The following is a 13,324-nucleotide window of genomic DNA, read 5'->3' as shown; positions in this document are numbered from 1 at the left end:
CAGCCATACTGCCAGAAAGGTGAGCCTGCGCCCCCTGCGACTCCTGAGCACCTGACTGAGAGGGAATGTTACTCTCTGACTCCGACATTCTACCAAAAAATATATATATATCCCACCGCTGCCACCAGTGTAACAAATTTTATAAATGGCAGTCTGTATTTTACGGTAGCGTGAGATTTTGCTGCCACCACCTTTTTTTACCTGGTCTGGTCCAGTGTCAGGTAAAGCTCAGAAGAACAACAAGGAGCAGAAGAATGCAATTATTCAATCTTTATTAGGAACACATAAAATGATGGCTGGCACCAGGAGTTCAAAGGAATCCCCACAGGATCACTACTGGCCCGGGTGGCCCCACCCCCAGCCCCGTGGGCAAACAAGACTGTTGTAAAAACACACTGCACACAAACACCGCACTACACACTAATACCACCCCACTGCACTGCACACTAAAGACCACTAAAACCGAAGTCAAACCCACTCCACACTAGAGGGAGCCAGAGACCACCCCAAACTTTGAATGGCCCTGGTGGAGGTAAACTGACTGGGCAGACATCAAGATGATTAAAGATAGCTAAAAGAAACACAAAACGCAACAGTGAATGGAAGTGTAGTGGTGCATTTTTAAACTTAGCCTTCCTTGGCCGATGAGAACCCCCCATGGGGTCTGGATGGGGCATCTGGACCGGTGGCGTCACGGCAGCAGACACAAACCACCGCTGGATTAGAGTCAGGTCGCAGATCACTGCTCCACTGCGGGAGAATCTGCCCGTGCTTTTCCCTCCGGTTCACCAATGGGCTGGCTCGGCAGAGGCAACGTCTAACCCACCTCTGCTCTCTATCTAAAGGAGGTACCCAGCCTCCCCTCCTCTCACAGGAACAGCTCCCCTATGTAACTGTCTTCACTGCTGGCAACCCTAAAGGTAGCAAACAGCACCACACTAAGAAGACCACAGCCTTCAGCCACGCTTTCCAGCACAGCACTTCCTGAGCCTCAGCCTCGGGCTTTTCTGGCATTTCCAGTCCTTGTCTGGCACACCTGTCCCCCGGCGCCACTCAGTGCCTTCTTTTCAGTAACGTCCCATCTGCATCAGCTGAGAGAAATTACAATCAGCCCGGCTGACCACAGAATCTCTGCCCCAAGGAATCAGAGCACAGGGAATCCCCCGCCACAGATTTCATTACAATACTTTATATTCAAGACTTTACGTTCGACATTTTAGGAAGAAACAGCACTGAGATAGTTCTTTCTCTCAGACAATAAATACTTTGGCACATAACCAACCTTAAAAAGCAAAAATCATTTTGTGTTTGTACAGAAAAAGCAAATGCACCTACACAATTTGAGTTATTTGTGCATTTAAGGTGTGCTGAGTCATGCCATTGGTTTCCTTCTGTTTCTGTTGCTTTTGCTAAGCAAAGCTAACTAAAAAAAAAAAAGAAGAGAGTACTAGCAAATAAGGGTATTTCCCAAATTGCCAAACTGGTCCTTTAGAGTAAATGTGGGTGAATCCTGTTTTGATGTTAGGATTTTGTTTCTTCTCTGACTCTACTTGAACAAAAATGCTCTGTTATGTTATGTTCATAGTGGCTACGAGTTTGACTATGACTACTACAGAGGTGATTTCTACAGCCGGTAAGTAAATACATTACAGCAGGTTGTGTGTTTTTTACCTTTTCATAACTTTTATCACTTCTGTCCTAATATTTTGCCCTTTATCCTACACTCCTTACGCCCCATTTCTGATCTTGGATAAAGATGATTTTTGTGCCGAACAGTCCCATTTCTATCTGAGGCAAAGTAACCACATTATCATAGGCATAATGAATGTCCTATTGGGGAGGTTTTTATTCCTCTCTGTTGGGCTTACTAATGATGCGAGGACTGAATATCAGATAGTCCCTGAACTAGTCATTTGCACTGACAAGTCAGAAAGTGTATCTTCGCTCTGACATTTTCATTGGTTTGTTTATTTCCTCTATTTTGCAATATCCCAGATAGTTGATTCCTTCAGCTTTCAGTCATTATTGCTATCTTGGGAATTGTATATATTGTAAGCAACTGGGAACAGGATTTGATTGAGGTGGCATTGTTCAGTATGTGCTTCTGTCATTCAGACATCTCTTGCAGCATGTCTTTAAGGTGCATTTCTTGTTGCTTGAATAACATTTAACTGACTTTTGAAAGAAAAACAATACTTTTTTCAGTTTAAAAAAATGTCTCTGTACTGTAGTACATTTTGAACATTTCTATTACTGGATTCTTATTATTGTGTCTTCAGACTCTTTGAGTACCATGGCCGTGTTGTGCCCCCGACCCGAGCTGTGATCCCCATCAAACGGTCACGGCTAGTTGTCCCATCCACACGCAGAGCCAAATCCTCTTTTCCTGTCAGGGCCTATTCTTCCTCTTCCTCCTCCTCCTCTTCCTCTTCCCGAGCATTCAATGTTGGCTCTTCCATCATTGGCCCTAAACGTATGTTTTCTTTGTCCCGTTTTGTTCCTGTTTGCTCTCTGTTCCCTGCTCTGTTAAAATGAACATGATTTTATCCCAACATGATTATATACTCACCAAAGTTAATGCTGCTGTCTAGGAATGATGGCACTGCAAAAACATGGTCACAATCTGACAGCTGCAGTTCCGAATTACTTTATTAGTTTCCAAGCAACAGTCCAAAATTTGTCAAATTTACAGTTATATAAGATAAAGAAAAACAGCTCATCAGAATTGCAGCAGAATTGTTTTGATCAGTTAATATATTCAATTTTATACAACCAGTACTACTACAACTTTCATAGTTTCACTATTAAAATCTCCAGATTTCTCCAGACCTCTTTAAAGATTTATAAAGGTCAACAAAGAACTGAATATCCTGTCATGTAAGGCACTGAAACTAGTGATATTTTTTCTTGAGTAATTACTCTTTCATAGCAGTTATTACAGCATTATTCTAAACTATTAATCAAGTGTTTGTGGTCGAGACTGGTTTAACCTGACTATCTAAATGACTTCATTTCTAGGTCATCAATCAAAAGTGAGCCATTTGAAATGTTGGTAATAGGTCCACAATGCCCAAAAGAAGCTAAAACATTAATTGTAAACTATGATGGAAGATTATAACAGGCTTCCAGTTTGGGGAATGATTTTTACCTTTTGACTGCTGCTCTAATCAGTGTTTTTATGTTCAGAATGGTTCAGCTGCCTACATGTGATGTTGTATTTCAGCATATTTTGCCTTATTTTCTCACAGCAGTGGGTAGCTCTTTTCTGAGCAATAAATGGTGGACAGATATCGTCATCAACTAGGTGGCTTAACTCTTATACCAAAAACCCTTGATATTTCCCCAAAACCGATCTAACAGAACATTGGATATCATTAGTAACATTGGATAAATTGCCCACAAACATGACTCCATATGTGTCTGCTACAAGTTTACATACATTGATTGTCTTTGTTGTGTTTACATCTGTTTTTTAGGTGGTCTTTAACCAACTAAAACAGGTTTATGTTAATAGATATAATTTTCTTATTTCTGGTAACAATGAAATATGATTAAGATATATTGATATTAGGCTGTATTGGGACCATGGAAAAAGTGCCGAGAAAGTGAATTTCGTTCCACTCACGTGGATCTACATGAACTCTGTTTTATAAGATATATCTATTGCTAATTAGTACCCAAAAAAATTTCTACTCACCGCTTCCAGTCATTTTTTAATAATTAGCGTTTTTGTGTCGGTCTTTTTTTTTACTGTGGCGTAGTGATATTTACACGGGCGGACCAGGATTTGCAGTGCGTGCAGCGGTTTTTGGTCACGTGGAGCCGAATCTCGTTGCCCTGGTTTCAGATCAAAACAACATGGCGTCTACTGTATCTGGACAAAAAGAAAAGAAAGACAAGGAAACCGCCTTCAAAAGTTACTAAAGAAGGATCGAAACGATGCTATATACATCTCAGAGATGTCCAGGGCAAAGACGTGCAGGACTTTACATGGAAACGGTGGGTTTCCCACCGTTTCCGTGGGATACATCTTCTGGCAGTCACAGACAATCAGCCTGAAATAATGTGTAGGGGGGATACAAATTATTTAATAATAATAATAATAATAATAACAAATTATTTCAGCCTCATTCACTGCACCTGCCAGAAAATGTACCCCCATTCTATATTACTCAGGTGATGTGCTAACATCATGTGGTTTACTTTGCAGACATTTCTCATCATGCACAACCACACTCGTGATTTAGAACTAGTTTCATTAATCACAGCTAAAGTTATAAGGGGGATACAAATTATTTCAGCCTCATTCATTGCGCCTGCCAGAAAATGTTACCCCCCCCCCCCCCCCCCCCCCCCCCCATTCCTCAGGCAATGTACTAACATCATGTGGTTTATTCTGCAGACATTTGTGATCATGTTCAGCAAAACTTGTGAATTAGAACTAGTTTCATTAATCACAGCTAAAGTTATAGGGGGATACAAATTATTTCAGCCTCATTGTCTGCGCCTGCCAGAAAATGTATCCCCCTCTATAGGCTAATGAACATGTGAACACACAGGTTGTGCATGATGAGAAATGTCTGCAAAGTAAACCACATGATGTTAGCACATCATCCGAGTAATATAGAGGTGGGATACATCTTCTGGCAGACACAGACAATCAGCCTGAAATAATGTGTATCCCCCTCATAACATGTTCTGGCAGATCCTCCTGTATCGTCATTTGTCTGTGTTGAGAATTTCTGAATAAATACTAATAAGGTCTGATGATCAACAGAGGGGGAATTTAAAAAAAAACAGAACAAAAGAAAAGAAAACAAAAACGCTAATATCTGAAGATAAGATATCCTGGAGGAATTGAGTCTGGCAGTGTGATAAAATGCTCACAGTGGTGTTGATTTTACTGTATCAGAAGTTGGACAGATTGCTCTAAAGATTGAATTACAGCGCGTTTGAATCTAGTTCCCACCCAGAGGGCATTGAGCCTACGTTTAGTTAGCAGGGTGATCGCCTAGCAACATTACACTTTATTACGAGAAGGAAAAGCCATTGTTAGGCAGCGCGATGAATACTATTAACTGGGCAACGCGCCATGTATAGCAAAAGCATTTATTTAGACAGAAATGTCACGTGCTACATTACCAAACATGTTTGACAATCAAAGCATGATCGTAACAATCCACGTTTTGTTTTATTAAGAAACTACGCTGATATCGAAATACAGGATTATAACTCCACCCTTCCGAATGCATGCGCGCTCCCGTGGCAGGGGATACAATTTCTATCAGGGATAACTACTTTGGCACGACACATGTTCTGTAAGTTTCCCACCGTTTCCATGTAAAGTCCTGCACGTCTTCGCCCTGGACATCTGTGAGATGCATATAGCATCGTTTCGATCCTTTTTTAGTAACTTTTGAAGGTGGCTTCCTTGTCTTTCTTTTCTTTTCGTCTTGTATCTCCCCCTGGTAGATACAGTCAACGCCATGTTGTTTTGATCTGAAACCAGGGCAACGAGATTCGGCTCCTATTGGTCCACATGACCAAAATCCGCTGCACGCACTGCAAATCCTAGTCCGCCCGTGTAAATATCACTACGCCACAGTAAAAAAAAGACCGACACAAAAACGCTAATTATTAAAAAAATGACTGGAAACTGTGAGTAGAAACTTTTTGGGGTACTAATTAGCAATAGATATATCTTATAAAGCAGAGTTCATGTAGATCCACGTGAGTGGAACGAACCAACACAGTCTCGTTCAGCCAATACAGCCTACACACGTGGACAAAATTGTTGGTACCCCTCAGTTAAAGAAGGAAAAACCCACAATTCTCACTGAAATCACTTGAAACTCACAAAAGTAACAATAAATAAAAATTTATTGAAAATTAAATAATCAAAATCAGCCATCACTTTTGAATTGTTGATTAACATAATTATTTAAAAAAACAAACTAATGAAATAGGGCTGGACAAAAATGATGGTACACATAACTTAATATTTTGTTGCACAACCTTTTGAGGCAATCACTCCAATTAAACGATTTCTGTATTTGTCAATGAGCGTTCTGCAGCTGTCAACAGGTATTTGGCCCACTCCTCATGAGCAAACAGCTCCAGTTGTCTCAGGTTTGATGGGTGTCTTCTCCAAATGGCATGTTTCAGTTCCTTCCACATATGTTCAATGGGATTCAGATCTGGGCTCATAGAAGGCCACTTTAGAATAGTCCAGCGCTTTTCTCTCAGCCATTCTTGGGTGTTTTTGGCTGTGTGTTTTGGATCGTTGTCCTGTTGGAAGACCCATGACCTGCGACTGAGACCAAGCTTTCTGACACTAGGCAGCACATTTCTCTCCAGAATGCCTTGATAGTCTTCAGATTTCATCGTACCTTGCACACTTTCAAGACACCCTGTGCCAGATGCAGCAAAGCAGCCCCAAAACATTACTGAGCCTCCTCCATGTTTCACCGTAGGGACAGTGTTCTTTTCTTCGTATGCTTGGTTTTTGAGTCTATGAACATAGAGTTGATGTGCCTTACCAAAAAGCTCCAGTTTGGTCTCATCTGTCCAAAGGACATTCTCCCAGAAGCTTTGTGGCTTGTCAACATGCATTTTTGCAAATTCCAGTCTCGCTTTTTATGAGTTTTTTTCAGCAGTGGTGTCCTCCTTGGTCGTCTCCCATGAAGTCCACTTTGGCTTAAACAACGACGAATGGTGCGATCTGACACTGATGTACCTTGGCCTTGGAGTTCACCTTTAATTTCTTTGGAGGTTGCTCTGGGCTCTTTGGCTACAATTCGAACGATCCGTCTCTTCAATTTGTCATCAATTTTCCTCTTGCGGCCACGTCCAGGGAGGTTGGCTACTGTCCCGTGGGTCTTGAACTTCTGAATAATATGAGCCACTGTTGTCACAGGAACTTCAAGCTGTTTAGAGATGGTCTTATAGCCTTTACCTTTAAGATGTTTGTCTATAATTTTTTTTCGGATGTCCTGGGACAATTCTCTCCTTCGCTTTCTGTTGTCCATGTTCAGTGTGGTACACACCTTTTCACCAAACAGCAGGGTGACTACTTGTCTCCCTTTAAATAGGCAGACTGACTGATTATGAGTTTGGAAACACCTGTGATGTCAATTAAATGACACACCTGAGTTAATCATGTCACTCTGGTCAAATAGTTTTCAATCTTTTATAGAGGTACCATCATTTTTGTCCAGGCCTGTTTCATTAGTTTGTTTTTTTAAATAATTATGTTAATCAACAATTCAAAAGTAATGGCTGTTTTTGATTATTTAATTTTCAATAAATTTTTATCTATTGTTACTTTTGTGAGTTTCAAGTGATTTCAGTGAGAATTGTGGGTTTTTCCTTCTTTAACTGAGGGGTACCAACAATTTTGTCCACGTGTGTATATTCAGTTTTCTTTTAATTGTTCTGCAGTTGCTGTTGTACTGCTCAAACTTTCACAAATACTTATCAGTCTTCTCATCACAATAAAACATGGTGAAATATCTTAAGCTATTCACCAGTTGTGCCTCAGCCACATTCTTGACAAAGAATGTAACTATTGAGAAATGTCTTAACTGTGCAGGCGCTGTTGTAACTGTCTCTTTAAAAAAACAAACAAACATTAAGTATACATTTAAATTTATTAATGTATGCTTACAGTGAAGACAGACCAACTTGTAACAATCAAGAAGGAGCTGTCACAGATCAAGACCAAGATCGACTCACTGCTGGGGAGGCTGGAGAAGATTGAGAGGCAACACCGTTCTGATGCTGGTAAGATTTGATGGAGTCTTCTGGAGGAACATTTATGTAAAAGACGGGGTGTTCACTAGGTATTTAGATAAGAGGAGAGAGAATTGAGTGATACAGAAAATATTAAATTGTGCTGAGTGACAGTTTTATTATTTAACACGGTACATATACAATAAATCTATTCTGATGTTAAGTGTCAGTCCTTCTCTATCTCTCTTGATGTCTTCTGCCAGAGATTCAGAGGAAACAGGAGGAGGTGTGTGAGTGTCTCCATGGTGATGCAGCAGACCACTCCAGTGGAGAGGAAGTGGATGGGACGGCTGAGGTGGAAGCAGGGGAAATGACGGATGGCGGTGAGGATGACTTTGAAGATGAAGGCACCAGCGACATGGTGAGCAGGCCAAGTAGCTATTTACAGTCTGAGCAAGGAGTGAAGTAAAGGCGAAGTACTGTCTTCAGCTCAGTTACTGTTTTTTTTGACAGTCTGAGTCTACAATGTATGCATGTCCCTTGATGCTCCTGTAGTATCCCGTGTGCTCACTTTGGTGTGTGAGTGTGAGTGTGTGTTTGCATTTACTCAACATGTTCTCTTGTTTTCATTTATTGGATTAAAGATATAATCTCAGGTGTTAAAGGGTTAGTTGAACATTTTGGGAACATTATGTTTATTAGCATTTCTAGAGGTGGATTAGGAGATTAACACCATTCTAACAATACATGTTCAATGAAAATAAAGATATAGACAGAAGACAGTTTTGTTTAGGAGGGAAACAGCTGCCCTGGTTCTGTCCGAACAACAAATAACATGTGAACTCGTGTTCTTTCGAGCTGCTGGTAAACACACATTGTTTGTTCGCCAAATGTCACCAAAATGTCCTTCAAAGGATCAGCTGTGCCCTGGTGCAAACTACATTTTTCTGTTTCTCTACTAATTGCCATTATAATGTCGGAAAAAATGTGAAGAATTGCAGTTCTAGTGTTAAACCTTTTGGTAAAATGCCAAGCAATATTTTTGATACCATGTTTTGGAAAGTATAGAGATGTTTTAATGCCCTTTAACCCTTGCAAAACATGCCAATGTAACTATTCTGTTTGTCTGTGTTTAAATTAAGAGTGTTGCCTTGCGCTAAGATTTTTTTTGGTTTGGTTTTTAAGAAAATCCATGAAAAGACCAAAACTAGCAGTGTCTCTCTTAACACTTTGATTTTCCTTCCCTCTCTGAGACACACCCTCAGGTTGGGGAGTCTCATAGATGTTTAAAAAAGATTACAAGTCTATCTTTGGATTTTTTAGAAAGGGTAAATAATTTCCTGAAAACATCCATCCATCCATACTCTACACACCGCTTTATCCTCACTAGGGTCGCGGGGGGTGCTGGAGCCTATCTTAGCTGACTCGGGCGAAGGCAGGGGACACCCTGGACAGGTCACCGGTCTGTCGCAGGGCTACATATACAGACAGACAATCACACTCACATTCACACCTACGGGCAATTTAGAGTGATCAATTACCCTCAGCATATTTTTGGACTGTGGGAGGAAGCCGGAGTACCGGGAGAAAACCCACGCATGCACAGGGACAACATGCAAACACCATGCAGAAAGATCCCAGGCCCACCCCGGGATTTGAACCGGGGATCTTCTTGCTGCAAGGCGAAAGTGCTAACCACTACAGCACTGTGCAGCCTTCCTGAAAACAGCCAATGACTAAAGTTTTTGTAAGTGTTTCTCAAACATCGGTAAAGAGTGCATTTTTTCTTGACTATTTTCAGTTGCTCATTTAGGACACACTCCAAATAAATGATAGCCCTCTCATACATACATACCACTGGCATTAAAGTTAAAATAAACTAAAAGTCTCCAATTCTTTGTATCGATTCAATGAAGATAATGTCTCAGAGGAGAAGATATTAGCACATGGAAGTGTCAGGAGATGCAGATGTTCTGGCTAAAACAGTATAGGCTCTATCTAAAAATGCCCCTCGAACAATTCCTCTCCGCTGACAACTTTAGTCTCTTTCCTTAGTGTAATATTTTTTTGGTGCAATATACTAATATAAAATATTATATAATTACAACAAATGCTATTAGACTGAAGTATAGAGTTAAGACATGTATGAACTAGTGGTGGGACGTGATTAAAATTTCATTTTATCTAATTAATTGCAGGCTTTGTAATTAATTGCAATTATTCGTATTTTTGTCAAACAGCAGTATTTGACACAATATGTAATTATTGTCAGTTCAAATAAATTTTGGTTCACAGTTGAATTAATAAATAAATGTAGCCGCAAGGGGACACAAGCCAGTGTCTTATTGTGCCGTCCCAAGCCTGGATAAATACAGAGGGTTGTGACAGGAAGGGCATCCGACATAAAACTTTGGCCAAATCAAACATGCGAATCAAATGTATGGCTTCCATACCGGATCGGTCGAGGCCCAGGTTAACAACAACCGCCATCGGTGCTGTCGACCTACAGGGTGCCGGTGGAAAATGGACAACTGTTGGTCGAAGAAGGAGGGGAGGAAGGTGTGTTCGTAGGAAGAGAGAGAAGAGGAACACCAAGAGTCTTTGAATGTTGGAACTATGACAGGAAAAGGTAGAGAGCTGGTTGACATGATGCAGAGGAGGAAGGTGGACATACTGTGTGTCCAGGAGACCAGGTGGAAAGGTAGTAAAGCTAGAAGTTTAGGAGCAGGGTTCAAGTTGTTCTATCATGGTGTTGATAGGAAGAGAAATGGAGTAGGAGTTATCTTGAAAGAGGAATTTGTTAGAAATGTCCTGGAAGTAAAAAGAGTGTCAGATCGAGTGATGAGCCTGAAGCTAGAAATCGAAGGTGTGATGTTCAATGTTGTTAGTGGGTATGCTCCACAGGTAGGATGTGAGCTGGAGGAGAAGCAGAAATTCTGGTTGGACCTTGATGAAGTGATGCAGAGCATCCCTAGAAGTGAGAGAGTTGTCATTGGTGCAGACTTCAACGGACATGTTGGTGCAGGAAACAGAGATGATGAGGAGGTCATGGGCAGGTTTGGTATCCAGGAGAGAAACGCAGAAGGACAGATGGTGGTTGACTTTGCAAAAAGGATGGAAATGGCTGTAGTGAATACTTTCTTCCAGAAGAGGCAGGAACATAGGGTGACCTATAAGAGTGCAGATAGGAGCACACAGGTAGACTACATCTTGTGTAGACGGTGTAATCTGAAGGAGATCAGTGACTGCAAAGTAGTGGTAGGTGAGAGTGTAGCCAGACAGCATAGGATGGTGGTGTGTAGGATGACCCTGGTGGTGAAGAAGACAAAGAGGGCAAAGGCAGAGCAGAGGACCAAATGGTGGAAGCTGAAAAAGGAAGAATGTTGTATGACTTTCAGGAAAGAGTTGAGGCAGGCTTTGGATGGTCAGGAGGTGCTTCCAGATGACCGGACAACTACAGCAAATGTGATCAGGGAGACAGGTCGGAGAGTACTTGGTGTGTCATCTGGAAGGAAAGGAGATAAGGAGACTTGGTGGTGGAATGAGGAGGTGCAGGAGTGGATCCAGAGAAAGAGGTTAGCTAAGAAGAAGTGGGACACTGAGAGGACTGAAGAGAGTAGACAGGAGTACAGGGAGATGCAGCGTAAGGTGAAAGTAGAGGTGGCAAAGGCCAAACAAGGGGCTTACGATGACTTGTATGCTAGGTTGGACAGTAAGGAGGGAGAGACTGACCTGTATAGGTTGGCAAGGCAGAGAGACAGAGATGGGAAGGACGTGCAGCAAGTTAGGGTGATAAAGGATAAGGATGGAAGTGTGTTGACAGGTGCCAATAGTGTGATGGAAAGATGGAAAGAGTACTTTGAAGAGTTGATGAATGAGGAAAATGAGAGAGAACGAAGAGTAGAAGAGGTGACTGTTGTGGACCAGGAAGTAGCAAAGATTAGTAAGGATGAAGTGACGAGGGCATTGAAGAGGATGAAGAGTGGAAAGGCACTTGGTCCTGATGATATACCTGTGGAAGTATGTAAGTGCCTCGGAGAGGTAGCAGTAGAGTTTCTGACTGGGTTGATGAGCCACACGATGAAGCTATGGGAAAGAGCAGTTGAAGCTAGACCAAGGGCAGCGGTGAACATCTGTGAGCAGCAGTATGGTCTCATGCCAAGAAAGAGTACAACAGATGCAATATTTGCTTTGAGGATGTTGATAGAGAAGTACAGAGAAGGTCAGAAGGAGCTGCATTGTGTCTTTGTAGATCTGGAGAAAGCTTATGACAGGGTGCCCAGAGAGGAACTGTGGTTTTGTATGAGGAAGTCTGGAGTGGCAGAGAAATATGTTAGAGTGGTGCAGGACATGTATGAGGACTGTAAGATAGTGGTACTGTCGGTGTGACAGAGGAGTTCAAGGTGGAGGTGGGACTACATCAGGAATCAGCTCTGAGCCCCTTCTTGCTTGCTATGGTGATGGACAGGATGACAGACGAGGTTAGACAGGAGTCTCCATGGACTATGATGTTTTGCAGATGACATTGTGATCTGTAGTGAGAGCAGGGAACAGGTGGAGGAGAAGCTAGAGGCTTGGAGGTTTGCCCTGGAAACGAGAGGAATGAAGGTTAGCCACAGTAAGACGGGAGTATCTGTGTGTGAATGAGAGGGACCCAAGTGGAAGAGTGAGGTTACAGGGAGAAGAGATCAAGAAGGTGGAGGATTTTAAGTACTTAGGGTCAACAGTCCAGAGCAATGGAGAGTGTGGAAAAGAGGTGAAGAAGCGTGTACAGGCAGGCTGGAACGGCTGGAGAAAAGTGTCAGGTGTGATGTGTGATAGAAGAGTTTCAGCTAAAATGAAAGGAAAGGTTTACAAAACTGTGGTGAGACCAGCCATGTTGTTTGGTCTGGAGACAGTGTCCCTGAGAAAAAGACAAGAGGCAGAGCTGGAGGTAGCAGAACTGAAGATGCTGAGGTTCTCGTTGAGAGTGACCAGGATGGATAGGATCAGGAATGAGTACATCAGAGGGACAGCACATGTTAGAGGCTTTGGAGATAAAGTCAGAGAGGCCAGACTGAGATGGTTCGGACAGAGAGAGTGAATATATTGGTAGAAGGATGCTGAGTTTCCCACTGCCAGGCAGGAGGCCTAGAGGAAGACCAAAGAGGAGGTTTATGGATGTGGTTTGGGAGGACATGAAGGTAGTTGGTGTGAGAGAAGGGGATGCAGCAGACAGGGTTCGATGGAGGCAATTGATTCACTGCTGCAACCCCTGAAGGGAAAAGCCGAAAGGAAAAGAAGAAGAGTTGAATTTATGAATAGACGTGTGTATAATTTAAAATTTCTAAAAAAAAAATTAATACAATTTTAAAATTGGACGTATAGAAAAAAGTGACTTGGATGATTTAAAGCCTGGATTTAGTTGTGTTTTTTCCCCACTGTATGGCTATAACAAAAGCAGAAGTAGTACAAGGACCTTCAGAAAGTTGAAAATCCACAGATTAATTCTGTTTTCATAGTTTCTGGGTCTAATAAATGGTTTCATTTTGATGGTTCTCTTTTTAGAAATAGAAATTTTTATTTATGAACAAAAATATTTTTTCGCGAACTA

The 13,324-nt window shown here is 41.7% G+C and overlaps 1 protein-coding gene across 14 annotated transcripts in view; it reads left to right on the top strand.

Annotated features, from left to right (window-relative positions):
- Window positions 1–13,324, top strand: part of LOC110968734 (RNA-binding Raly-like protein) — a 93,377-nt gene that overhangs the window by 67,448 nt on the left and 12,605 nt on the right. For 13 of the 14 annotated variants that reach the window (XM_051953386.1, XM_051953394.1, XM_051953390.1 and 10 more), the window contains 4 exons: window positions 1,586–1,633; window positions 2,280–2,473; window positions 7,669–7,782; window positions 7,995–8,152. In XM_051953386.1, coding sequence (XP_051809346.1) covers window positions 1,586–1,633; window positions 2,280–2,473; window positions 7,669–7,782; window positions 7,995–8,152 — 514 coding nt within the window. The remainder of the gene's footprint in view (window positions 1–1,585; window positions 1,634–2,279; window positions 2,474–7,668; window positions 7,783–7,994; window positions 8,153–13,324) is intronic. The other variant, XM_051953391.1, reaches the window with a different exon arrangement.

The sequence above is a fragment of the Acanthochromis polyacanthus genome, chromosome 9 (genome assembly GCF_021347895.1).
Source record: "Acanthochromis polyacanthus isolate Apoly-LR-REF ecotype Palm Island chromosome 9, KAUST_Apoly_ChrSc, whole genome shotgun sequence".
Lineage (NCBI taxonomy): Eukaryota > Metazoa > Chordata > Actinopteri > Pomacentridae > Acanthochromis > Acanthochromis polyacanthus.
Note: the sequence above shows the minus strand (reverse complement) of the source record. Positions and strands in the feature narration are given on the sequence as shown.